The following is a 27,367-nucleotide window of genomic DNA, read 5'->3' as shown; positions in this document are numbered from 1 at the left end:
CAATATTCCCCTACCTCCTGGTAGGCACACCGTTGTGTTGTCCCCTCCCACACGGTACCACTGTGGTCTTCATGACCAGTAGAATGGCAGGAGGAATGGGATGTCATTTCCAAGGTTATGTTATAAAAGACTCTGGTTTCCGTCTTTGCTGCATTTCTCCCCACTCTCTTCCTTTTGTCCTTTCCTCCCCCACCTCCTTCCTCCATCTGTCTCTGGCTTTCTCCTCTCTCTATTGGATCACTCTCTCTCGGGGAAGCCATTTGCCAAGTGTGGGCAGCCCCATGGAGAGGCCCGGTTGGTGAGGACCTGAAGCCTGACAACAGCCACACGAGTGTAAATGGATCCGCCAGCCCCAGTCAAGCCTTCAAATTGCAGCCCCAGCCAAAAGTTTGCAACCTCATGGGAACCACTCCACTAAGCCACTCATATTTCTGAATTTCAGAAACTGTGTAAGATAATAAACATTTGTTGTTTTAAACTGCTAAGTTTTCTAGTGATTTATTATATGGAGCAACAAATATGAGATAATACAAGATGCCTATATCTTTGAGCAGCTGTAAAAATTAAAATCCTCTTCAGATTTCTTTAGGTTAATGAAAACAGGTAGCTATTAATGTAGGTCTTTTGTAAAAGCAAAGTGTGTAGAGAGAGCTTTCAAAAAGTGGGGGATATCAGTATTTCTTTACTGGATTATTTTCAAGCAAATCTCAGATATCAGTATTTCATGCCACATACTTTGGTATGTAGCTCTAAAATGTGGACAGTGAAAAGTAATTTTAATTGAGTCAGTTACTATAAAATCTATGAAAATATTGACTTAATACTGTGATCAATAGGCCATAACAACTTTTGTACTACAACTGATACTATCAAGAAAGTGAAAAGACAACCTGCAAAAATGAAAGAAAATATTTGCAAATAAAGTACCTGTTAAGGGACATGGTCAGATTTTATAAAAAAATTTTACAATTCAACAAAAACCTACAAATAACCCAATGTAAAAATGGGCAAATAATTTTAATAGACATCTCTCCAAAGAAAATATATGAATAGTCAATAAACACTTGAAAATATGCTCAACATTATTAGTCACTCGGGTAATGAAAATCAAGAGCAGCAGATACTCATATCAACTTGGATGGCTGTAATCAAAGAAAACACAACAGATAAGTGTTGATGAGGATTTGGAGAAACTGGAACTCATACACTGTCACAGGAATGTAAAATGGTACAGCTGCTTTGCAAAACTGTCTGGCAGTTCCTCAAAAAGTGAAACAAAGCTACCATATGAACCAGCAGTTCCACTCCTATGTATATATACCCAAGATAAATATGTCCACACGCTTCCACACAGAACTTGTACACGAATGTTCACAGGGAGCATTATTCACTGGTAGCCAAAAAGTGGAAACACCACAAATGTCCATCAACTGATGAGTGGACAAATACAATTTTATATGAAAACAATGGAATTCTATTTGGCCATAAAAAAGAATAAAGTACTGATGCACACTACACAATATGGGTGAACCTTGAAAATATGCTAAGTGAAAGAAGCCAGTCACAAAAGACTACATATTGTATGATTCCATTTATATGAAATGTCCAGAAGAGGCAAATCCGTAGAGACAGAAAATAGATTAAGAGTTGCACAGGGCTGGGAGGAAATGTGAACTGACTGTTTTGGGATGATGAAGATGTTCTAAAGTTGTAGTGCTGGCTTCATAATTCTGACTACACTGTGAATTTGATGAATTGTACACTTTCAATGTATAACATTTGAAATTATAAGGGAAATGCAAATAAAATACAAACCAATTCTATATCTTGATAAAACGTTTTTTAAAATATGCCTCTGAAATCATTACAATTTTGTGTTCTCTGAAACTCAAGAAATCTCTTCAAGCTAAAGAACATGCAGAGAAGACGGAAGCCCGACTGAGGGGACACTGAAATAATTATTACTCAAGCCTAGAAGGACTGCAGAATGTGCAAACCTGAAGGCTGGGTGAGGAGAGCGGCCCTGTGGTGCGCCGCAGGGGAGGCACGCCATCCCAGCTCCCCCACTGACAGAGCAAACGGGGTGGGCCACAGAGACAACACGCCGCTGCGAACTCAGAGCCCCGGAACCCGGGAGGGCAGAGCCGCAGGGGGGAGCCCCGCTGCTCGGGCGTTTCCGCCGGAACGCAGGGAAGGAGAGAGGAGCGGACACGAAACTTCCCAGTTACCAGCTCCGTCCCCTGGTGCTTAGAACACTCACTTTTACGAAGGAAGGATTCCATGCCATTTCAGGACGTGACCAAAATTAAAAAGGGAAACTATATCCAGCTTTGGAAATTCGTGTGGCCCCCCCCTCAGCCTCCGCCGCCGCGCTCCCCGACGCGCCCGCCACCTTCCGCGCTCCCTGCTTTCTGACCACCTCGCAGGAGGACAGCTCCCGCGCCACTCGGACCGCGGGCGGCGAGCCAGCCGCGGAGCCTGCGCACAGGAAACCGCGAGCCGCGGCCTCTGCGCGTGCGCCGCGCACGCCCCGCGCCGCTTCCGCCGCCGCTGCGCGAGCGGCCTTCGGACGTCGCTTCTCCGTCGTCTGCGGAGTCAGATTACCACGCCACCTGCGACCGGTCGCCCGGGTACCCACAGCTTAGCGCCTGCGCGGACTGCGGGCGTCTGTCACCATGGCAACGACCGCTGGGGGCCCTGGTAAGCGCCGGTGGGGCTCCCACGATTGGCTCCACAGCACTTTCTTCTGCCTCGCTGCGGGGAGGGGGGTGGAGGGAGGGTAGGGACGCCCGGAGACACTCGGGCTGCACCCTTCCCTTCTTTTTTTAAAATATATTTTTACTGATTTCAGAGAGAGGAAAGGAGAGGGAGAGAGAGAGAGAGAGAGAGATACACCAATGATGAGAGAGTCATTGGAGATCGCGCCCCCAACCCGGGCATGTGCCCTGACCGGGCCGCGAACCCCGATCTCTTGGATCCCAGGTCCATACTCAACCGCTGAGCCACGCCCGCCGCGCCCTCTCAGCGCGCTCCCGCGGGCCACCGGCCTCTAACCTTGGTTCCCGCGTGGGTGTTAAGAGAAAAAGGTTTGGGGCGACCAGGAATGGCAAAAATATTGCGCCCTTTTTTTAAACAAAAACAATTTTAAGAGAAGTTTTAGGTTCATAGGAAAATTGAACGGGAGAAACAGATGCTCCATATATCCCTCATCTGCATACACGCATAGCCTCCCCATGATCAACATTCCCCAGTGAGAGTAAAATTGTGAACCTGCACGGACACATGGTAATCACCCCAAGTCCACAGTTTGCCAGGGTTCAAGCTCGGGGCTGTACATTCTATGGGTTTAGACAAATGTATCTATCGCTATGGTATCATACCAAATAGTTTCTCTGCCCCAAAATACTCTTTGCTACACCTATTCATCTACCCCACCCCAACCCCTGACGACTACTAATCTTTTTACTATCTCCGTAGTGTTCCCTTTTTAAGAAGGTCACTTAGTTGTAATTATATGTCACCTTTTCAGGTTGGCTTCTTTCACTCAGTAGTATGCATTTAAGGTTCCTGCACATCTTATTATGGCTTGATAGCTCATTTCTTTTTAGCATTAAATAATATTTTATTGTTTCGACGTGCTATAGTTATATCCACTGAAGGACAGCTTGGTTTCCTCCAAGTTTTGGCAATTATGAATAAAGCCGCTTTAAACATCCTAGTGCAGGTTTTTGTGTGGACATAAGTTTTCAACTCCTTTCGGTAAATATCAGGGCGTGGCAACTGGATCATATGATGAGAGTATGTTTAATTTTATAAGAAACTAACAAACTATCTTCCAAAGAGCCTGCATCATTTTGCATCCCCACCAACAATGAGAGTCCCTGTTGCTTCGCATTGTCCTCACCAGCATTTGTTAGCACTGTTCAGGATTTTGGCCCTTCTAACAGGTGTGTAGTTGTACTTCGTTGTTTTGTGTTTCTCTTATGACGTGATGTGAAACACCTTTTCATATGCTTGCTATCTGTTTATCTCCTTTGAATTGTTTGTTGACGTCTTTGTCCCATTTTTTAATTGGGTTGTTTTCTTATTGTTGAGTTTTAAGATTTCTTTGCATAGTTTGGATAACAGTCCTTTATCCGATGTCTTTTGCAAATATTTTCTCCCAGCCTGTGGCTTGTCTTACCACCTTGACATTGTCTTTTCCAGAGCAGAAGTTTTTCATTTTAATTAAGTCCAACTAATCCATTATTTCTTTCATGAATGGTGCCTTTGTTGTATGTCTGAAAAGTCATTGCCACACTCAGAGTCATCTAGGTTTTCTCCTATATTATCTTATAGGAATTTTATAGTTTTGCACTTTTACATTTAGGTCTATGGTCCATTTTGAGTTAGTATTTGTGAAAGGTGTAAGTTCTGTGTCTAGATTCATTTTTTTTGCATCTGGATGTCCAGTTGTCCCAGAACCATTTGTTGAAAAGACTCTGTTTGCTTCATTGTATTGCCTTTGTTGCTTTGTCAAAGATCAGCTGACTATTTATGGAGGTCTATTTGGGGGCTTTCCATTCTCTTCCATTGATCTGTTTATTCTCTCACCAATACCACACTGTTTTGGTTACTGTAGCTTTATAGTAAGTCTTGATGTTGGGTAGTGTCATTTGTCATCCTTCAATATTGTGTTGGCTCTTCTGGGTTTTTTTGCCCTCCATATAAACTTTAGAATCAGTTTGTCAGTATCCACAAAATAACTTGGTGGGATTTTGATTAGGATTGCTTGAATCTATAGATTAAGTTGGGAAGAAGTGACATCTTGACAATATTAAGTCTTCCTATTCATGAACATGGATTATCTCTGTATTTACTTCTTTGCTTTCGTTCATCAGAGTTTTACAGTTTTCCTCATATAAATCTTGTACGTATTTTGTTAGATTTATACCTCAGTATTTCAGTTTTTGGGGTGCTAATATAAATGGCATTATATTCCATTTCAAATTACACTTGTTCTTTGCTCAGAAATAGGAATGCAATTGATTCTCATATATTAACCTTGTATTCTTCAACCTTTTTTCAGTTTAAATTTTTTCCTGACTATAAACATAATGCATGCTCATTATAGGACATTTATAAAGTATATTGAAGTAGGAAAGAAATTCACATAATGATAATACTCAGAGGCACCAATAGTAACTGTATATTTCTACATCATATGCTATATATCTCTTTTAAAATTTTCTCTCACTATTTAAAAACCATACAAACTAGTTTTTTAAAGCATTAGTTTTTAGTGGCTTAGACCAACACAGATTTATTATCTTATAATTCTGGAAGTCAAAAGCCTGAAATGGGTCTCACTGAACTAAAATCAACATGTCAGCATGGCTGCATCCACTCTGGAGGGTCTAGGGGGAAATCAGTGTTCATGCCTTTATCACCCTCTAGAGACTGCTTGAGTTCCTTGGTTCATGATCTCTGCCTCCATTTGCAAAGTCTGCAATGGCTGGTGGAGTCTTTCTCATCTTGCATCACTCTCACATGGGCTCTTCTGCCTCCCTTTTTCACTTATAAGGGTCTTATGAGGGCCCACCTGAGTAGTCTAGGCTAATAGCTCCATCTCAAAGTCTACTGAATAGCAAACTTAATTCCATCTGTAACCTTAATCCCCCCTTGCTATGTAATATAACATATTCACAGTTTACAGGAATTAGGACATAGATGTATTTGGGGTGGGGAGTGGTGTCATTATTTCTCCTATTACAGTATCTATGTACAGGGTGTCCCCCAAAAACGTATGCGTACTTTAACAGCTGATTGCTCAGTTTTGAAAATGAAATGTGTTTTAATAAACACTGTCTTTATAACTATTCAAAGTGTATGTATACATTTTTTGGGACACCTATATGTATTGTCTCTGCCTTGCTTTTTTCACTTAACATATCTTTGAGAGTACTCTGTATCTGTACATGTAGATTTGCCTCAATCTTTTTAATGGCTGCATAATGTTCCATTGCATGGATATATACCATAATTTATTTAGTGAATTTACTATTGGTGGATATTTAGGTTATTTTCACTCTTTTGCTTTTATAAATAATACTGCAATAAATCTTTGTATCATATGTATCATTTCCCACATATAAGCACATCTGTTTATAGGATAAATTTATGAAAACTCATGAAAGTGGAATTTCTGGTTCAAAGGATGGATGTATTTTTCTTTTTTAAAAACTTTTTTCTTCTTATTGAGAAAATTTGCATACCTTACAATTCACTCATTTAAAGCATGTAATTCATTGGTTTTTTAGTAAATTCAGAGTTGTAACTGTCACCACAATCAATTTTAAAACATTTTCATCACTACAAAAAGATGTAAAAATAGGGGAAGGGACATATGTGAATTCACTGTACCTTTCACTCATTTTTTTCTGTAGAGCTAAAACGTTTCCCCCAAAAGTCTTCATTTAAAAAATTGCAACTAATTTTGCCTTTCTTTTGACCCCATTTTCAGAGTTATAGCCTACTTAAAATAGTATTAATATCCTAGATCATAGATAGAGTCTTCTTAAATTATATATGTGTGTATATACACACACACACACACACACACACATATACACAGTTGTAGCTAAGTATAAGGTAGCAGTTTCATCCATTTATCCATTAACAGGGCAAGGAGAACTTTTTACTTAATTTTTTAATTTTATTTCTGGAGTCATCGTAGTTTATTATTAATATATAAGTTGCCTGTATAAAAATTTTGACTGCAGTATGTTTAGTTGAATGATGCTGTGGACACATCCAGTGTGTACCAGTGTGTACCATTAACTAACATTAGTTTTTTCTGGTAACATGCATGATTACCTTTTTTGTGAAGCTTCTGGTGTATCTTAAAAACTTCATTCTTACCATCCACATGAGTTGTGTATTTTATCTTGAGAATATACTATGATTTAATTATTTTCCCATTGTTGGACATGACTGTTGTAGCCTATAATTAATGTGCCTTCTAAAAATGCCTAACTTAAATGTTTAAAAAATGATGGCCATGCCCGGCTGGGCGTGGCTCAGCGGTTGAGCATTGACCTAGGATCCAGGCAATTGGGGTTCGATTCCCGGTCGGGCACATGCCCAGATTGTGGGCTTGATCAATGAGTCTCATCATTGATGTTTCTGTCTCTCTCTCTCCTCTCCTCTCTCTGAAATCAATAAAGATATATTTAAAAAAAAAAAATGATGGCCATGTATTTTCATCTAAAAGTCTCTGATTCTATTACATATGCTAAATAGAGCCAAGTGTTTTGGGTAGGAAACTGCTAGGGTGGATGCTACAGCTAATTTTCTCTTTTATTTTGTAGCCCAACATACAGAGTGATTACTAAGTCCCATGCATGTTAGTTTGAAGTTGTGTGCTCCTCCACTCTCTAATCAAATTTTACTTTTTCTCAATGTGTTATCAGCAGTTTATGATGGCCATTTTTAGTTTTTAACTGTTGTTAAGCAGAGTTAATAAACATTTAACAGAAGACGCAATCTCATGCATAGGGAATTTGCAGCCACTTAGTAGGCGCTTAAATGTTGAAATAAATGAACAAGAATTAGGGAGGTAAGATTATAGATAACTGTTTTCATTGTTTTTCAGCTTTTTCTCATTGTTATTGTAGCATATGGCATAATTTTGGGTAGACCTGGATTCAAATGTTTTAGTCTCAGTTAACTCATGTTTAATTAAGAGAAAATCTGGTCTGCCAAAAAAGTAGTTGATAGATATGGGAATTATGTGTATTTGTACATGCTAGATAAATCTGTGAATATTAACTCAGGAGTTTACTTAGTCACTCATATAAGTGTTGCTAAGACTCATAATCTGAAGGTAAATATGCTTAAATGTGTAATCTAAGATTCTAAATTGTTAATGAAAATTAACAATTGGCTTCAGGTGGAGAAAACAATTAAACTGTACAAAATTTAGAAGTTTTTAATACAGCTTTGGCTTTACATGTATTTTAATTATTTATGGCACCAGGATTGACGATGACACAGTATGAACATTGCTGCTTTAACATATCTGTGTCTTACCAGTTTTTTTCTTTCTACATACTTTTTCATGCTTCTGAGGCCCAGACTAGCCTATATGTTTACTAATTATTACTTACAGCATATATGGCATGTTTATATATTTGTATATATTAAATACCTGCCACATCGTAATACTTGTTTTCACTTTTTAAAATCTCATGTTTTTCTATTCTTTCTCAATATATGCTGTGCCCTTTTTTATTAAACATTTTTTTACCCCATATAAAACGATCTATTCCTTTTCATAAAAATGCTGTTATTTTAGGATCTTGGAGTGAAAATATACTGCAATATTTTCTAAGAAATAACCAGATCACAACAGAAGATGGCGCCCAGATCACCTGGTATCACGCTGCTAACCACAAGGCACAAGTGAAGGAGGCACTGAGGAGTAAGTCAGTACAGTTACTATTTTTATTTACATTGGATAACAGATGAATTCAACTCTTTTTAAAAAATATCTGAGTATATTTGCAGGGACCAGAGACTTAAACGCTAGGCTGATATAAACATTTTTATAGAGGATCTCATTATGTTTACAAGATGAACAAATTTCCATAATCGAAGAAATTTCTTATTTTTAGAAGTGATTTGCCTTTTCTATGTCTTATTTGAAACTCTCATATATTACTACACTTGCTTATATACTGTAGTGATTTGAGTAAAAATTTTGAGACCAGGATCATGTGTTGTACATAGTTTTGTGTCTTTCACAGTATACTAAGGAGAGGCTCAGTAAATATTTGTTGAATGGATGGATGAAGCCATTGTATACTAATTTATAATTAATTGCCTTGAGCAGTATTTATGCCTAGGCTAGAAACCAAGACTTTTGGCTTGCTAACTCTGTCTATAATCATATATATTTATCTCCATTATATAGATGAACGTTGTAGCATTTTCTCAGCCTTTTCCTATGAGGTACCCCTGTTGGCTGTAGCAGCAGAGGAGAATGAAAGTCTGTCACTAGAGGGCTGAGGCATAGCTTGAAGTGACTTGGTCCAACAAGGAAAATTTTCTTGGAGTCCCATGTTTCATTGTAAAAATGTACACATTTTTTGCATCCTACTCAATCATGTATCTGGATAATGTACCTGAATATGCATTTCTTGTATTGTAAATATACTGTTTTAAATTGCTTTTCTTTGTTTCTCAAAGGGAGGAACTTTGTCTTGTTTAATATTGAATCCCTAATAACTAAAACAGTGCCTGGCACATAATAACAGCACAGTGATTATTTAATAAATGAATTTTAGCAAAAGCAATGCTTCAGGAAAATAGTCAATTCATGGTTGCCAGGAGCTGGTGGGAGTAAGGGAATAGGGAGTGAATGCTAATGGGTACAGGGCTTTTTTGGGGGATGATGAAATTTTTCTGGAATTAGATAGTGGTGATGGTTGCACAACCTTCTGAATATTCTAAAAACCACTGAATGTTACATTTGAAAAGGGTGAATTTTATAGTATGTGAATTATATGTCAATTTTAAAAAATGGAAATGAGAGGAAAAGAAAAAATAAAACTGTTATTTGTATACAATATGGTTGTTACATAGTAAATAAAAAAGATTCTACAGATAAATTATTGTAGACCACAGTTAAGTTTAGAAATGTCAGCACAAAATCAAAGTAGAAAATAAACAGAGTGAATGAGGGTTCCAATTTCTCCACTTCCTTGTCAGCACTTGTTATTGTCTGTCTTTTTCATTATAGCCATCCTAGTGCCTCTGAATTAGTATCTCATTATTATTTAGATGTGTATTTCCCTAAAGCCAAATGATGTTGATCATCTCTTCATGTGTTTATTGGAAAATAGCTCAGATTTACAGCTGGGCAGCTTTTTCAATCTATTTCCAGCCTGTGGAAATTTGAGAGCCCACAGACCTCTTTTCATTTTGAACTACCTCTTTCTCTTTGGGTTCCAAGTGGATGTAGCTCCATTAAAAATGTAGTGGGCTTTCTGTATATCAAATTTTAAATCATTCCTCTAATCAGAAACCTCACCCTCTGCCCTAGCTGGTTATGCTCTGTGATTAGAGCATTGGCCCGAGGACTGAAGGGTCCCAGATTTGATTCCAGCCAAGGGCACATATCTCAGTTGCAGGCTTGATCCTCAACCCTGATTGGGGTGCATTCGGGAGGCAACCAATCAATGTGTCTCTCTCACATTGATGTTTCTCTCTCTCCCTCCCTCCTCCTCTCTCTAAAAAGCAATGGAAAAAATATCCTTGGGTGAGGATTTTAAAAAAAACAAAAAACCTCACCCTCAGATCTCTTGGAGGTTGGCCTCTCTCTGCTTTGGTCTGCTAGTTAGATTCTAGAAATTTCTTTTGTCTAGCTGTGTGGGTACATGAGGCACCATCTTTCTCTTAACAAATGGTCTTGTAGTTGCACCCTTGATGTGATCTTGAACCTGAGGCCATAGTTTACTGGCAGTATCCTGGATTTGACTTTTGGTCTGGGGCTATATCTTATTTTGAGAATCTTTTGCCAACCGAAGAGGATAGGTTCCATTTTCTAACTCAGCATGTGTCTTGAATTAAAAATGTTTCCGTATGCTGCTTAAAATTTGACTAGTTAATTATTTAACTCAGCTCTCTCTTCCTATTCTTTAACCTGGGCAGCTAAAAGAAGCCAGTTCGCACTTTCAACACTCTGTGGGGAAACTCCTTAGCCAAATCCACAATTCATTAGGTATCCTCTCTATCTCTCACCAGTTGCTACAAGTGGCAATGTTGCTAAAAGTTCCATTACTATATAAAACAGGTTGTCTGTTCTTCAGCTTCCAATAAGAATTTCCTCACCCAGCCGGGCATGTCTCAGCGGTTGAGCATCGACCTAGGATCCAGGAGATCGGGGTTCGATTCCCGGTCAGGGCACATGCCCGGGTTGCGGGCTGCAGCAGATCAATGACTCTCTTATCATTGATGTTTTTAGCTCTCTCTCTCCCTCTCCCTTCCTCTCTCTGAAATCTATAAAGATATATTTTAAAAAAAAAAGAATTTCCTCATTGTTCTTCCAACTCCCTGCTCAGCTAGAATTCCACTAGATCCTAAAGCCAGTGTCACATTGCAGGCTTTCATGACAGCGCTCCACTCCCAGATAACTATTTTTTTTCTATTGCTATATAATAAACTACCCCTAAACTTAGTGGCTTAAAATAATAATGATTTATAATTTTTCATCATTTTGTGAGTCAGCTGCTTGTCCTCCTGTTCTGTGTGGTATAGGCTGGGGACCCTCATGTTGCTGTCCTCAGTGGTCTTGCTTGAATTTCCTTGCATGTTGGCTGACTTACAAGGGGATGAAAGCAGAAGCTGCCAGGACTTTTAAGGGGTAGGCCTAGAACTGACAGTTTTACTTCCATTACCTTCTGTTGGTCAAGCAAGTCACAAGGCCAGCCCAGACTCAAGGGAAAGAGAAAGATAGTGAGAAGGGAGTTTCCTGTGTATGGGAGGAATTATTGGCAGCAGCCTTTGGAGTCAGTCTATCATAGCCTGGTAAACACATTCACACTAAGTGCCTAGTGAAGCTTATTACCTATTCCAGGGATGTGGAGAATTTTTATGAGTTATTTGAGCCAAACTGACGACAGTTGCTGGGAGCAAAATCTCAACAGATTGAGAAAAGGCTCCAGAGGCTGATTGATAGTGTTACAGCTTATTTTATACATTAGAATCAAAGGAGCCCTAGCCAGTTTGGCTCAGTGGTTAGAGTGTTGGCCTGCAGGCTGAAGGGTCCCGGGTTCGATTCCGACCAAGGGCATGTACAGGACACGTGTAGGAGGCAACCAATCAATGTATCTCTTTCACATCAATGTTTCTCTCTCTCCCTCTCTCTCTCCCCCCTCCCCTTCCACTCTCTCTGAAAAGCAATGGAAAAAATATCCTCTAATGAGGAAAAAAAGAATCAAAGGAGGAGGGGACATAAGGGAGGTTTACATGAAATTCATTGGTGGTAGGTTAAGGAGGTAGGAGAAGGCAAAGCGGGGAAATTTCTGAGATTGGATAAAGAGTAAAATGGAGAGACACATACTTTTCTTTACATTTGAAGTACAGGATAGTTAATTAACAGCACATAGAGATGGTTTGAGAGGAATAGAGTAACAATGGGGGGGCCTCTGCTCTGGTGGGAGCTTGTGCTCTGAGGGGTCCAGGAAAAGGGAATTACTCTGACATTCCAAGGGTATGTTATCCGAGATGCAAAAACACAACGGACAGGCTTACTTAGTAAACATTGGCCTTTGTTAAGGAAGCTCAAGGCCTAGGATGTGATTACCTGCAATGACTCGGTTTTAGTTAGGAATCATTATATTCAGATCATCCTATGTGGTTACTTTTGGTCTCTGGGTTTGTAAGTTCCGCCTTGTGGGCCTCCCCTGAGCTTGTCAGGTTTAGTATGTGGCCCCTTTTTCATCCACAGCTTTTAAACAGTAGCTAAGCTTTAAGTCAAAGAATGGAATCTAAGATAAGTAATAAATATTTGTAGTTTCTAATTTGAGGAGTAAGATAAAAGTACTATTTTTATTCTTGGAAACTTAAACAAATAGCTATTAAGCCTCCTTTTGTATACTAACTTTGCTGTACACTGGGAAGAAGTTAAATAATATGACTACAGCTTAAATGCTGTGTGGAAATGATTTTTAACTCCTCACCACCTGTCTGCTTGTTTGTAAACAACAAGATCAATGTGTAGAGACCTAGCACAGTACCTGTCATTTAGTAGTTTCTTAGTAAATGCAAGTTTTCTATCCTTCCTTTTATATTCCTCAAAAGGGTACTGGACATGGCATCTTCTCAGTCCCTATTTTGTAAGCATCAACTTAAGTTCTTTTATTTGGACAGGTACTGCTCACATGATAGAGGCTGATGTCCTCCTTCCAAGTGAGGGATCAGACCATGACCAGCCGATCATGGCCCATCCTCCTGAAACAAGCAGTGATAATACTCTACAGGAATGGCTGACCGAAGTTATGAAAAGCAATAAAGGCATCAAGCTGGATTTCAAGAGGTATTTGTACAAATATGTTCAGTCTTCTGGTTGTTACAGAATAATTTTTGGGGGAGGAAAGTTAATAGCCTCTTATATCTGTGCCTGACTGACTTTGTACTTCTATCTAAATTGAAATGGAATTGCATACTGATACATTCTAGGAACGGATCTAAGACCCAGTGAGCTGTTTGCTTGAATTGTTTATTGAGGAATCCTTAGAGGCAAAAATTAAGTTGATTTTTATAAAGGAATTCATTGTAAGTGACCATTGTGGTAATAGGACAGTAAATTTAAAATGCTTCTTTTGTTAAATGGTAGTTCAGACGAGAAGGAGTTGAGAGAATTTTGTTGGGGTAATTAATGCGTATTCTACTTGATATATGTTATTATATTTGTACAGGGGAAATTATTTAGAATTCTTCAATAACTGAAATATTCCTTAAAAACAATATTTTGGAGGCATTGATAATGAAGAGCAAGATTAAGTATCATTTTCTTCTCTGTGGCTTTCACAGTAAGTTTAACTTCTGTGGTATTTTGGTAGTGCGAAAAATATAGGTAACGCCAGAAATAAATTGTGGCACCATAGAAGCTCATCATAAGCCCCACAAAAGCATCTTCTATGAAAATTTAGGACTTGTGGTAAACCTACTTCATCTCTGAACAATGTTTTAAAATTTAATTATCTAAAGAAATTAATAAAGATTTGGAAATCTTATTTGTAGTGTTATTAAGATGACTCTAATCATTTGTCGTGGGATGACTATACCAGTAAACCTCATTATACTGTTGGTGAATGAAAGAGCTATTTACAGTAATTTGAAAAGCTTTTAGGGTTGTGAATGGTCCAATTCCATTTCATTGACAAAGAGGTTAAGTGATTTACCCAAGGACAACAGCTAAGCTTGACAGCTGAGCTAGTACCAGATTTCAGGTTTCCTGGAGCCAGTTCAGTGTTCTCTGTACCAAGAAACAAAGTACTTGATCTTTAATGAATGGTGACTCAAAGTTTTATATCTCCTTGCCTTTCCCTGTGATCAGATTTTCTTTGTGTGTGTTAATATGTTTTTATTGATTTCAGAGAGAGGAAGGGAAAGGGAGAGAGATAGAAACTTCAAGGATGAGAGAGTCATTGGTTATTGATTGGCTGCCTCCTGCACACCTCCTACTGGGGACCAAGCCCAAAACCCAGGCATGTGCTCTGACCGGGAATTGAACTGTGATCTCCTGGTTCATGGGTCAATGCTCAACCACTGAGCCACACTGGCTGGGCTCAGCTCATTTTGTCTTCAGCATTGACAGCTACCACAGAAGGGCTGAGCCACTGAAAAAGGATTTTGCAGATTTTTGGTAATAGCATGTTTGAAGAGTGTTGCTACCCTGACTGGAGAGTTTACACTGAAGCACCACCCTCCACTACCTCTGTAAGCGCAGCTGAATGACCTGCCCGTCAGACTTTATTAGTTCTTGTTTTGTGCCTTAAAGTTATTTTATTTAGTATACAAATAATAACTAAGTAATATATGATGATTTAAAAATTTTATTTAGAGCTTTAGCAAACTCCTGTGTTTTAGCAAAAAATTATTTCCCTTGGAATGTAATTTTAATGGTATATTGCAATTTTAAGTATGATTTTAATTGTCACTCCTAATTTCTAAATGAATTTAATAGAAAAATAGGATGTGATACTCAGAAGTTTGACATACAAATACCTTCTTAGGAAAAAGAACCTAGTCTATAAAAATTGTTTATATTTTTTTCTAGGGATTTAGAAAAGTACTAAGCAAAGAGAAATTTTAGATAGTATTCTGTCAGGACTTCCCTCTTCAAATGATCAGCATGGCAAACCTTTTGACACTTCTTTATGGGAAACTAAATACTAATACATGAAAGAACTGAGAATGTTGGCTACTGGTATTTTAAATTAGAATTACATGGAATTTATAGTTTAATTGGGAGGGACGTGTCATTTTGCGTCTTTACAATATTGAGTCTTCCAGGCTTTTCCTCCATATCTACTCTTGTAGAATTATTTTGTTAAGTTCTAGAAAAATAAGAACTATGACAACAAAAGTTTTATTTCCCTTAGTAAGGGCTTATGTTTTTCTTAATGTAGGTTTTGTTTTTCTTATTTAAGTTTTGGAAAGGGAGAGTATCGTTACTTTTTGTATTAGTAGTCTATGTAAGTGGTTATTAAAATATTTACATATAAAATGGAATATGTGTATTAAATTCTTGCTTCATTGTGTCATAGCTTATTACTGCACTGTGCTTTACATGTAGTAGACACATATATGCTGATGGAAGTTTGATTTTGGGGAGAAAATGCTGTTTGACACTAGATATTGTGAGGTGCAAAACCAATGTTAAAAGCCTATGTCAGCTTACTAAATTGAGAAAGCCTAAAAAGTTCCCCAACCTTTGCAGATACCATATTTCTTAAGAAATCAGAGTCCTTTTTGAAAAAGAGTTTCAGGGTTTCCCCCTGCTCCATCCAGGAAGAGGAGGGCTCTATAGGACTTGCAGTGAAGCAAGCTTTGGAGTTACAGGTACCAGTTGCTTGCTACCAAAAATGGGGGAATTTGTAGGAAGTACAGTGTCAGATTCTCAGAATTGTGGTTTTTACATGGTATTGATACCTTTCAAGGCAGAGAGCATTTGAGATGACAGCATCTAAATTAGAATCTGCAAGGCCCAGCATTAGAGTTTATCAATCCACTAAAATCTAGGGCCTTCAATAAAAAAGAATGGAATCTTACCACTTGTGATAGCATGGGCAAACCTAGAGGATGGTATTATGCTAAGTGAAATAAGTCAGGCAGAAAAAGGCAAATACCATGTGATTTCACTTATATGGGGAATCTAAAGAGCAAAATAAACGAACAACAAAACAGAAACAGACTCATAGGTACAGGGAGCAGACTGATGGCCACCAGAGGGGAAAGGGGTTAGGGGGCTGGGTGAAAAAGGTGAGGAGATTAAGAAGTACAGAGTGGTAGTTATAAAATAGTCATGGGGATGTAAAGTACAGCATAGGAAATATAGTAAATAATATTGTAATAACTATGTTTGGTGCCAGGTAGATAATGGAAGTATCAGGGAGAACACTTCGTAAAGTATATGATTGTCTAGCCACTATGCTCTACATTTGAAACTAATACAACATAATATTGAATGTTAACTGTAATTGAAAATTTTTTTTAAATTCAAAAAATATATTTAAAATCTAGGCCCTCCATTCCAGGGGCAGAAGAGTGGGGGGGAAAGAGTGGGAGCAGAGTGGAAGACTAGAGGCTGGTTTCCTCTGGTTTAAATTCACAGCATCCTTGCTCACTAATAAACGTGACCAAAGAAATAATGGGATTATCAGTTTCTCTTCTTAAAGGAGAGGGCCCGAAAGGAGTGGAGTGAAAGTGGTAGAAGCATAGGTGGAAGGATTCCAGTTCCTTGGGATGAAAGATGGAAATGTGAGGAGGGGCTGCTGACTGTTTTCCCCTCCAGCATCCATCCAAAGTTCTTAGCTTCCCGTCACAGTATTCACTAAAAGCTCATTTTCTTAGACATCAACATAGGCCTTAAAGGTTCAGAAGTGGGTCAGAATTATAAGTAGTGTAGTTTTCCAGTAAAGTTTGTGTATACATTTTTTAAAAGGATAAATTAGATAGGCTGATTAAACTATTGTGTCGCCCGGCCGGGCGTGGCTCAGCGGTTGAGCGTCAACCTGGGATCCAGGCGATCGGGGTTCGATTCCCGGTCAGGGCACATGCCCCGGTTGCGGGCTCGATCAATGACTCTCTCATCATTGATGTTTCTATCTCTCTCTCTCCCTCTCCTTTCCTCTCTCTGAAATCAATAAAGATATATTTAAAAAAACAAACAAACAAAAAACAAAACAAAAAAAACTTTATTGTGTCAAAATCTTTAGGTGTCAGAATAGATGTTGGGAAATATAAAGAGTGAAGCTGCTTTTTTATTTAAAAGTAACTAAATATAGTTGTCTCTAGTTTCCAGAAAATGTGTCTAAAGGGGAAAAATGAAGTTTATAAAAGTCTTAAGGGAATTTCATAATTTTACACTGAAATCATTTTAAGAATGTGTTTATGTGTCCAGATTCACACAAGAATACATGAAGGGAAAGTGGTTCTTTTCTGCAAGGTCATGAGCAGTATTAGAGACATGGTACCTGAGTGCACTGTAAATATTTCATAAGTGTGAGTTTGTAGGTTATGAGCATATCTAATCTTTAAATCTTATTTATACATTCTGTGATGAGTGAATATTTGTATCTTTTTTTAAATTGTTTTTATACTAAGTGATCCTAATATATAGTTTTGAAACCTCCATCTGTCCACAAGTGGCATTATTCATATATTTATAGAACCTTTAAGGTGCCTTCATGAGTAATAAGTATGAATCAACATTTTGAGATATGGCATATGTTAACTTTCCTCTCTGATGCTATGCAATCTTTGATTTTATTTAATTCAGGTCTTATTGTATTATACTTTTATTATGAATTTGAGAACATTAAAACCACTAGTCTAAAAGAACTTTTTACTTTTACTTTAGGAATATCTCTCATTGACAACAAACTGTGTTTTCAGTCTGGCAGCTGTAGAGCCGGCCATGGTGCTCTTGGAAAATGTGAAGCAGCATCTGAAGCGTCCTGTCTGGATTAATGCTGATATTCTTCCTGGCCCAAATGGGAACAGCAGAGTAGTGGATGCAAAACCTTTTATAGACACTGTGACTTCCTTCTTTCCAGATGTGACATTTTCTCTCGGTTGGACAACAGGATGGCATCCTGAAAAAGTCAATGAAGGTAATAATTTTAAAAATGTATTTCTTGTTGTTCAAATTAAAATATACTCCAAATATAAAAATAAATACCTTTAATACAAAATCAAAAACGTATTCCACAAAATCTAAGAGCCTAATGGAGAGAAAGGCCTGGCCCTAAGGACATGTGTATGATACTTCTCTGTCATTTCAGAGAGATGCTGCATTCATGGGTGACATTCTGTCACCAGCTTCCATGAGAAATATTTAGTGGCAAGGTCTAGAATAATGAAAGCTGCCTCTTTACATACTTTAAACAAATCCTGAGTTGGTCTCTTTGAACTTGTAAAACATTCTATAGTCTTTTTCTTTCTACTGTGGAACAGACTCGCTTTGTCAGATGCAAGATAAAAAGTGGTAATAAGAGCTTTCTGTGCGGTGCGAGGCCAGAAGTAGGGGGAGTGTGGTTGAAGAGCACGGGTGCTGCTCCCTAGCCATTGGAGGGGCTCCAGGGTAGGGTGCTGGGACCTTGGTGCCCTCATGCTTGCTTTGGCTGGACGGGAGTGGGAGGCCATGAGACTGTTCTCTAGGCTCGATCCCTTCTTTCCTTCACATATTCCTACAGATGGACCTAATATTTTTAGCTTCTTTTTCCTGGTTGAAACTTATTACATTAATTGGGGTTCATCTTTCTATTTTTTCATACATCCCTAGGTAGTGATTTCCAGGCAAACAGCCAGTAAGCAATCAGATGCTCTGGGGCACCTGTCCTTGTTGTAAAAATGATAAACTAAGAAGGTATTTAGAACCTATGGAGATGTTAACCTTTATCCTGTGTTCAGGGCATTCATTTTTTACTTATTTGCTATTATTGTTTAAATTTATTTATGTATTTATTTATTTAAAATTAAATTTATTGGAGTAACATTGGTTAATAGGATAATATAGGTTTCAAGTATACATTTCTATGATAAAAGATCTGTATATTCTGTGTGTCCACCATCCAAAGTAGTATTGTTTTTAGATAGAAAGATTTTTAGTTTAACATGAGATTAGTGTAACTGCTCTCTAGTGAGTAGTAACATTTAGGTTATAGCCCCCTGGACCAACAATTGATATGTTTGAGAGGAGAAAATAATGTTTTAACTTAATCCTAGTTTAATTTTCTAATCATTTTAGTTTTTATTAGTTTCATTAAAAAATATAGCATATAACTTAAAGTGTTAAAGAGGTAAACTAGAAATGACTTAGTAACTTGCCTACTGATCCTGAATTCCTTTAGTCACTGTCTGGTGCAGGCTCTGACCTCAGACGCGCACTGAGTTAGCTGCCCCTGGGCCTGTGCGCTATGCTGGTGGCGGGGTTAAGGCCGTTCCCTCCCCCCCATCACCCACACGCTTAACCAAGAGAGTTGACAGGGTTATAGGGGAGCAAGTACGGCTTCTGTTAGCAGCTTTTCTAATGAAAAATATGTAGTTTTTCAGATTTTAAAGGAAAGCAGACATTTCCCTTCTTTCATGGGAAATTTAGCTGCTACGCTAACATAATCACATAGGCTTTCTGTAAAATGTTCTTTTACTGACCAATACTTTTTACAAACTGCTTTTCATAGAGTTTAGGGTTATTTTTAAAATATAGTTTTTTTCAGAAGCTGTTTGTAAACAGTCGAGTGTGTTTTCCATAATGTCCTAACATGACTTAAAACACATATATAAAAATCAATTTTACCACTATTTCTATTTTAGGTAAAATGTATTAGAAATCTGGAGTAGCCAAAAAAAAAAGAAAAATATCACCCCAATAAATTCAATAAAAAAGTTAAAAAAATTTTTTTTAAAAATTGAAGTTAATTATTAAATAGCTAGTAAATACCTAGTAGCCATCTTTCTCTTAGAAAAGAAAACTTAATTAACACAAATGGAAAATATTAGTTTATAAAGAATATTAATGATGAGGAAGTACCTAAGAGTCTTAGACTCTTTAAAGTAACTACTGTCAAAATTTGCGTTTTTTGCACTTGAGATATTAGTAAATTCTTTTTAATATTTAAATTTTTTGTTAAATTTCCTGTAGATCACTTATGTCATGATTTTAGATTTAATTTTTATCTACATTTTCTACCCAAAATATTTTCTTACATTAAGTGGTATTTTAATTCACTTTGAATTCAAATGGAAATTTGTATGAATTACCTATGAATTTAGTTTTTATTTAATTGACTTTAGTATTCCAATTAGCAAAGTTAAATTTCTTTCTTTTCATTTCAGGTTATAGCTGGACAATGGTGAAAGAGATGGAATGCATATGTAATGAACTAAGTCAACCTGTAACTTTTCCTGTCAGAGCAGCGTTGGTCAGGCAGTCTTGTTCTCAGTTACTTTGGCTGTTAAAACAATCAAACAGGTATGTATAAGTTTAACAATATAGTGTGTGCATGTGAGTGTGTGTGAGAAACAGGGACCATGGATGAAAACTGATTATGTCAACATAGTGTGTGTGAGAGAATGAACACTGATTCTGTAAGCACACGGACTCCCTCACTAGAGTGAAGTTTCTTAACGAACCTTAACATCATCTATTTCTCACAGTTTTTGCACACAGTAGGTGCCCAGGAAATGTCACTTCTTTCATTGTTATACATTCACAAAAAGTTATAAGTACATCATATAGTTTCCCTCTGAATTCTGCCATAATTTCAGAAGTCTATTCCATAAAAACTTCTTTTTTTAAAATCCTCACCCAAGGATATTTTTTAAATTGATATTTTTAGAGAGAGAGGAAGGAGGGAAGAGAGAGAGAAACATTGACCTGAGAGAGAAACATCTATCACTGACTCCTGTACTCACTCCATCTGGGGACTGAACCGGAATGTAGGCATGTGTTCTGACCAGGAATCAAGCCCACAACCCTTTTGGCCTACTGGACTACACTCCAACCAACTGAGCCACTTTCTGGGTTGTCTTTGTTATCTATTATTTTCTCTTTAGTCTCTTTTTCCTTTTAGTTTATTTGCATTTTTTTTACTTGATTTTTTAATTTGTCTTCTCTATTTCTTAAAATATTTTCAACAATGTCTTTTCTTCCTTATATACCTTCAGATTTTACCTTGTTTCTGTAATAGTATTAATTTTCTACTTCTTTCTAAGATCTGCCAATTAATGTTTTATCATCTCTTTTCTGTTGTCTTGCATTTGAGCTCATATGTCTGCTTTGTGCTCTTTCTTCAAAGAGGTAATTGCATTACTTTAAAAGTGTTTGGTTGTGGTTTTCATCTGCTCTGTGGCATTCTTTTTTCTTTTTTTGTTTTATATTGTTTCAGTTGCCTGATAGTTGTTTAAAGATGAAATTTTTATTATTCCACCTGCCATTTGCTTTTTCTTATATTTGGTTGTACTCTCTTGTATAAAACTTCTGCCAAGTTTATTTTGATTCCTCTACTTTAAAAAAAGTGCGTTTTTCCTGGACCAGCTACTTGTCCAAAGTTCTTATTCAAGAGGAACCAGGACTATGGTTCTTATGACCAGAGAGTCTTATGTGTGAGTTTGTTTAACCTTTAACTTCTCCCCAGTCAGTGCAGATAAGCAGTTGTATCTTTAAGTAAAATCTTTCATCTATCTCTTAAATTTAAAATTTTGGATTTCCACAGGAGCAGTCTTATTCCCTGTGGCTTTCCTGTGTGAACTCTTTCCTTGTCTCCACTGCTTCTGGGAGCCAGACCTGATCCAGGAAAGTTCACATGTTAGCTCTGCATAGTGTTTATGTGGAATATGCCCCGATTCTATAGGTGTTTTTTGTAGGCCTCCTCTGTAATCTGCATACATGGGCAAACTACACCTCTTTATGTACCCGTCTGGCCTTAATCTGTTGCTACCTGAAACCTTTTCACTTGTGTTGTAATTTTCAGTCTCAGCTCTTTCTTAATCTCATTGAATATCAAGTTTCCGTTTTAATTCTTCTGTTCTTTTTGCTGCTTTTGAGTGATTCTTGGAGAAAAAGCAAGTGGTGCTGACTTTAGGCTGCTGTGTTCAAATAGGATGTTCCCACCACCCCATTTCTTTCATTGTCTACTGCCTCAGTTTTCTCGTCTTCCATTTCTTATATAGCCAATCACTCATTTCTCATTTGAAGATCACACTTTGTTCAAGCCAGATTCTTAACCTCTGCAGCATTTATTTGAGTGCTGCTGGTCTCCCCCTGCAGCCTTGTCCTTCGCCTCGTGGCGTGGCACTAAGTAGGCTCTTCTCCGTCTCCATCTAGTTCTTCTTTGTTGTTGATTTGTTTTCCTCTATCCTTAATTTCATATGAAAGGTAAAACAACAAAGCTTTAATGGAATATATCACTAAAGAATATCTACATAATATTGGAGAAGGGAAAGAATTATTAAACAAGACACAGAAATCACTAGCCATAAAGGGATATGTTTGAGTAGTTTGAATACATTAAAATTCAGAAGTTCTTTCCATCAAAAGATACCATAAAGAGCATGGACAGGTTAGGCACAGAATTAGGGAAGATTTTAGTAACTCAGAAGGGCTCTACTGTAGAATTTATAAAGAACTATCATTCTATTATTGTATATCACAATTTATCTCTTCTATTATTGACTGACATTTAGATTGTTTCATGGTTTTGACTATTACAAACATTGCTGCACACACACTGTGGTGCACATGTGTCTGCATTTAGAAAGGTTATCTCAGGAGGGAATTTTAGAAATAGAATTTTTAGGTCATAGGGTATTCATAGTTTCAACTTTAGTAGGTAATGCTGAACTGTTTTTCAAAGAAAATTAATAAACTGTAGCTACATGTTTCAACTTGGATAGATTTCATAAACAATATTCAGCAAAAGAAGCAAGACCAAAAATATTATTATATACCATATGATTTCATTTATATAAAATTCATTAACAAGCAAAAATTAAACTGTATTGTTTAGGGATGAATATATCGTTGGTAAATAAAGAAAAGCAAAGGTTGTGAGAACTCCAGGGGAGAGGCAAGGTAGTGATGGGGCAGTGACATAAAGGTGCCTCTCATGGTGCTGGTGATGTTCTCTTTCTTGATTTGTTTTGGTTACACTGGAGTTAATTTTCTAATAATTTAAATGTGCATTTATATTTTATGCATTTTTTCTGTGTATGGTATTTCACAAGAAAAAAGGCTTTAAAAATAAGACCTGAGAATTGATTTGAAGGAATACAATTGAAGACACCTTTAGGCAATTTTATTTTTCCTATTTCAGTTTAAATACAACAGAGGGAAGATTAAAAGACGCAGAAGAACCCTGGAAAGCTCTTCTTTTAACCTCAGTTCATATCTATGTCTTTTTATAAGTTTTGTCACCATAGTGCTCAAATTCAGTAGTAAAGATGCCATGTTAGCAAAAATATAGGTTTTTAAAGTAATTCTCAGTTTTTCTTTTCTGTGTTCTTAGCTGTAGTTTAAATTTTTTTGTCACATAACACTTCTGTGGAAGGAAACCCAAAGTGCTCCTTCTGTTACATTTCCAGAATGTTTTCACCATCCTTGAGGACAGGACTGTGTCAATATAAGAAGAATAGATTGTTTTTTATCATTAGTAGAAAAATGCTTTGGAGATTTTCCCCTGGATTCTTACATGTTTATAGGGAGAATAAATATGAAACTACTAAACAGCTTTGCATTTCCCTAGACTCCAATGCAATAGGGATAATGTAATAGTAATGTCACTGGAAGAAATGAAAATAAACAATTTAACATTAAAATTCTGAGCATATTCTCATATCCCTAATAAATCTACATATATTATTATTGTTTCTTAACTCCAGAAATGGATCTAAATTTATTCCATTTTGCATTTTTAGTGACATCTTTTGGCACATCTCATACAAAAACCCCAGAAGGGATAGTGGGGCAACTTATAAGTAAACATGAATGTTGGGGATGTCAGTGGCATTTATGTCTCTTCACTGTTCCTTACGGTTGTGCTTTGACTCTGGTCATGCTACTGAAGAAACCTGGGTTAGAGCTGTAGTTTTTATTGATTCCTGGATCAGCAGCACAGTCTGCTCAGTTCTTTTGTCCACAATTTGGCCCATTTTCAGTGCCACCAGTCTGGGTTTCTAAAGCCATTTGACATTTGTGTAATTCAGATATAGCAGTTAGTTAATTTAGCAACAGCAATATGTTTTTTCTCTCTCTCTAGTCTGTTTAATGTTGATGAAGGAATGAAAGTATAGTTTCACCATTGCTAATTAATTTTTTTTATCTGTGTGAATTTGGGTTAGAGACAAGTGAGAGTAACTATTTTTAGGCTTATTGGAATTCCTCATCACTGTTTCTTATCTTTCACTTTTGACTATATAATTCTGTTTTATTTTAATGCAGGTACAGCCTGACTCTTTGGACTGGAAAAAATGATAACTATTCCATTGAAGATTTACTTTGTATTAGAGACCAGTTTGACAAAAAACAAGTTTTCTATGATATCTTGGAACCACAAAATCATGAATTTAAACAAGCCATTGGAATCAAAGTTAATCTCTAAGAAGAAGATTGTTCTAAATTATTTCTAAATTATTTTGGTTTCATAATCTAGATTGTTCTAAATTATTTTGGTTTCATAATCCTTCTCTGCTTTGGTCTGAATTAATTACCATATACATTATGATGACTGAGTTATGTTCCAGTTCATCCCATCAAAAAACACTTATTGAGTGCTCACAATGTATTAGACATATGCCCTTATAATACTGTACTTACCTAAAAGATTTGGAAAGAAGAGATTTCAGTAGGCCTAGTCTAATAATTTAGAAAAATGATGTTTTAAAACCCTTTATAAAAAATAATTTTCATATACTGAAGATAACCGAAAGAATCCATATGTTATAATAGGTACGTTTGATAAGTCACATTTTGTTGGCACTTACATTCCAGAGATCCACAAAAATGTGACACCCTCTTCCCATTTTCCTGGAGAAATAGTTATTTCAGAGACTACCAAAGAGTAGGAAGGCTTCAAAAGTGTTTTTAACTCTCACGGGGCTGAACAGCTTTCTCAACAAAATCAGACCCACTTACTGAAAACCATATAAATTAAATTAGGTGGGTCTAGAATTTTCATATTGTTGGGAGAGTGCTGACTGCTATGTATATTTTTGTATTCTTTGTTTCAATCATGGTATCTTCTCTATAGTGAGCAAAATGCTCTTGGAGAGCAGAATTTTAATCCTGGTAATATGTCATTTGATTTGCAAATTTCTGACCAGCACCGCCTTAGTTCAGGCCCTTGTTCTGCTCCCAGAATTTCAAAGCCTAGTTCTCCATGACTTCATTCTTCACTCAGAGATACCCTGAGTATTTCTGCTGATGAAAAAAAATTTAGAACACCCCTTTATTAATGCCAAATCCCAAAACTCCAGGGGCTTCTTAAAGCCAACTTTATTAAGTTTTACTCTTTCAGGGCCCTTGCTAACATACCCTTACTCTAAAAGCCCCTCAGTGTCCTCCAGCACAGTTCCTTGTCCCAAAGGTGCCTATGTCAGCAGTCTCTAGATCTTACCTACTAATTTTACCTATTTAAAATCGTTCAGTAATTGCGTCCTACATGTTAGGCCCCTTCAGCCGACTATAACGTGCTTCATGGTAAGGGAGCATGCCTTTTGTGTTTAACCCTCACCCAAGGGTATGTTTTTATTGATTTTTATTGATTTTTTAGAGAGAGAGAAGGGAGAGAGAGAAAGAACACCCACTTGAGAGAGAAACCTCAGTCTGTTGTGTCCCATTGGCTCCCCTGCCAGGGATCAAGGCTGTGACCTGGGTACCCCCTGGTGGGGAGTCCCACCCGCCAGCTTCGGGGTGCAGGAGGCGCCCCCCAGGCGAGCCGCCCGCCGGGAGCTGCTTTACTGCCCCGCCAGTGCGGGGCAGGGCCCTGAGCAAGGCATGCAGAGGAACCTCGCAGCTTGGATCCACTGGGAAGGACCTTACCGCCCTGCCTGGGTGGCTCGGTGGCGAGGGCACCGGCGGGAGGCCCGAAGGGCCCGGGGTTCATGGGCCAAGGCCGCGCCTCTCAGTGCAGGCTCCATCCCCCAGGCAGGGTGCTGCGGGAGGCAGGGGGTCGGGGTGTCTCATGTCGATGGTCCTCTCTCTCTCTCTGTCCCCCCCCCCTCTCTGAAAAGAAATGGGAAAAATAGCTTCTGGTGAGGATTAAAAGAAAGAAAAGTAATTTAACAATGAGTATCCTAAGATACCTAATTTGCCTTTTGTTTATTGACCATTTTCTCCCAGAGAATAAAGTAGTTCCTTTTAGGAAAAAAAGAGCTTGGGTACTGAATTCAGGCAGACTTCCCTTATAGCCCCACCTCTGTCCCTTACTAGACGTAGATTTGGGGAAATATTTAACCTCATTGAGTCTTGGTTTCCTCATCTATAAAATGGGGGGGCGGGGGAGGGTGAGGACTCTCTGTGGGGTGGTTGTGAGGTTTAAGGAGATCTGTCCTAAAGGAGGCGACTAGATCAGTGCTGGTCAGAGCAGGGCTCGCTCCAACGTAGACCGGTGGGGAGCAGTAAGAGATGGAACATGGAACATTGTAGACATACAAATACTTAAAACAGTCATGTTTCCACTTTAAATTTCAGCTCCAACTGAATGCGGTACAATTTGTCAAATAACACCTAAAACTTCACTTTCTATCATTGTTTGCCCAAAGCAAAAGGTACAATTTCATAATTTTAAAATTTTAACAATCGCAACAAAGAACACCTCTTAAAATTATGGTAAAAATTGTTTAATTTATAAATATTCTACAATGACCATGCTTTTCTTTTATAAAGGGAGTTGAATTTGTAAATGAACTGCATTTTAATGAAGTTGAAATAAAATTCATTTGTCCAGATTATTTTTATTACTTGATTATCTTACCCATGAAAATACTTTAAAAATATTAGTCTTAAGGCAGAATTATTTTATATTGAGAACTATATCAACTGAGTGTCACTTAAATTAAGATTTAAAAAGAGATATATATATATATTTAAATACATTTCGCCTGGCCGGTGTGGTTCAGTGGTTGATTGACGACCCATGAACCGTGAAGTCACGATTTGATTCCCAGTCAGGGCACATGCCCCTTAGGGAGCGTGCAGGAGGCAGTCTCGTGCATGGGTCAGCGCTCAACCACTAAGCACACTGGCTAGGCAATATTAATATTTTTAAACCTTAATGTATAGGAATGCCATATAATATTATATACACATTGAGAATCTACATCTATTAATTTGGAAAGATGTTACAATATATTGCAGGCTGCAAAACATGTATGGTATTTATGTAAAATTGTATGTCTTTATGGGCATTTATATACATAGGAAATATTTGGGAAGAGGTTTACAGACACAAAATAAGTAAAAGCTTAAGTACCACCTATTTTTCCCCTCCAGGTTCTCAGGGTCTACTTGATTGGTGTTGAGATCCCATAGCATTCGAGGGTCATTTTCAAGCCCGGCAGAAAAGCCCTATCCTTAGAAAAGACTTTTGTATGAGATCCA

At 37.6% G+C, this 27,367-nt stretch overlaps 1 protein-coding gene across 3 annotated transcripts; it reads left to right on the top strand.

The window, feature by feature from the left end:
- The first annotated feature begins 476 nt into the window (after positions 1–476).
- On the top strand, positions 477–27,367 carry FAM151B (family with sequence similarity 151 member B). 3 transcript variants are annotated; one of them, XM_081132843.1, is made up of 6 exons: positions 477–2,700; positions 8,336–8,461; positions 12,913–13,078; positions 17,665–17,882; positions 20,107–20,242; positions 24,209–27,367. In XM_081132843.1, the coding sequence occupies exons 1-6, from the start codon at positions 2,676–2,678 to the stop codon at positions 24,366–24,368; spliced, it is 831 nt and encodes a 276-aa protein (XP_080988969.1). In that variant the 5' UTR covers positions 477–2,675; the 3' UTR covers positions 24,369–27,367. The 3 variants fall into 3 exon arrangements, with proteins under 3 accessions (XP_080988969.1, XP_080988970.1, XP_080988971.1); XM_081132844.1 differs by lacking the exon at positions 8,336–8,461 and having other exon boundaries at positions 2,540–2,700; XM_081132845.1 differs by lacking the exons at positions 477–2,700; positions 8,336–8,461 and adding an exon at positions 9,045–9,117.

Source organism: Miniopterus schreibersii (assembly GCF_964146895.1).
Source record: "Miniopterus schreibersii genome assembly, chromosome: 3".
NCBI lineage: Eukaryota > Metazoa > Chordata > Mammalia > Chiroptera > Miniopteridae > Miniopterus > Miniopterus schreibersii.
Note: the sequence above shows the minus strand (reverse complement) of the source record. Positions and strands in the feature narration are given on the sequence as shown.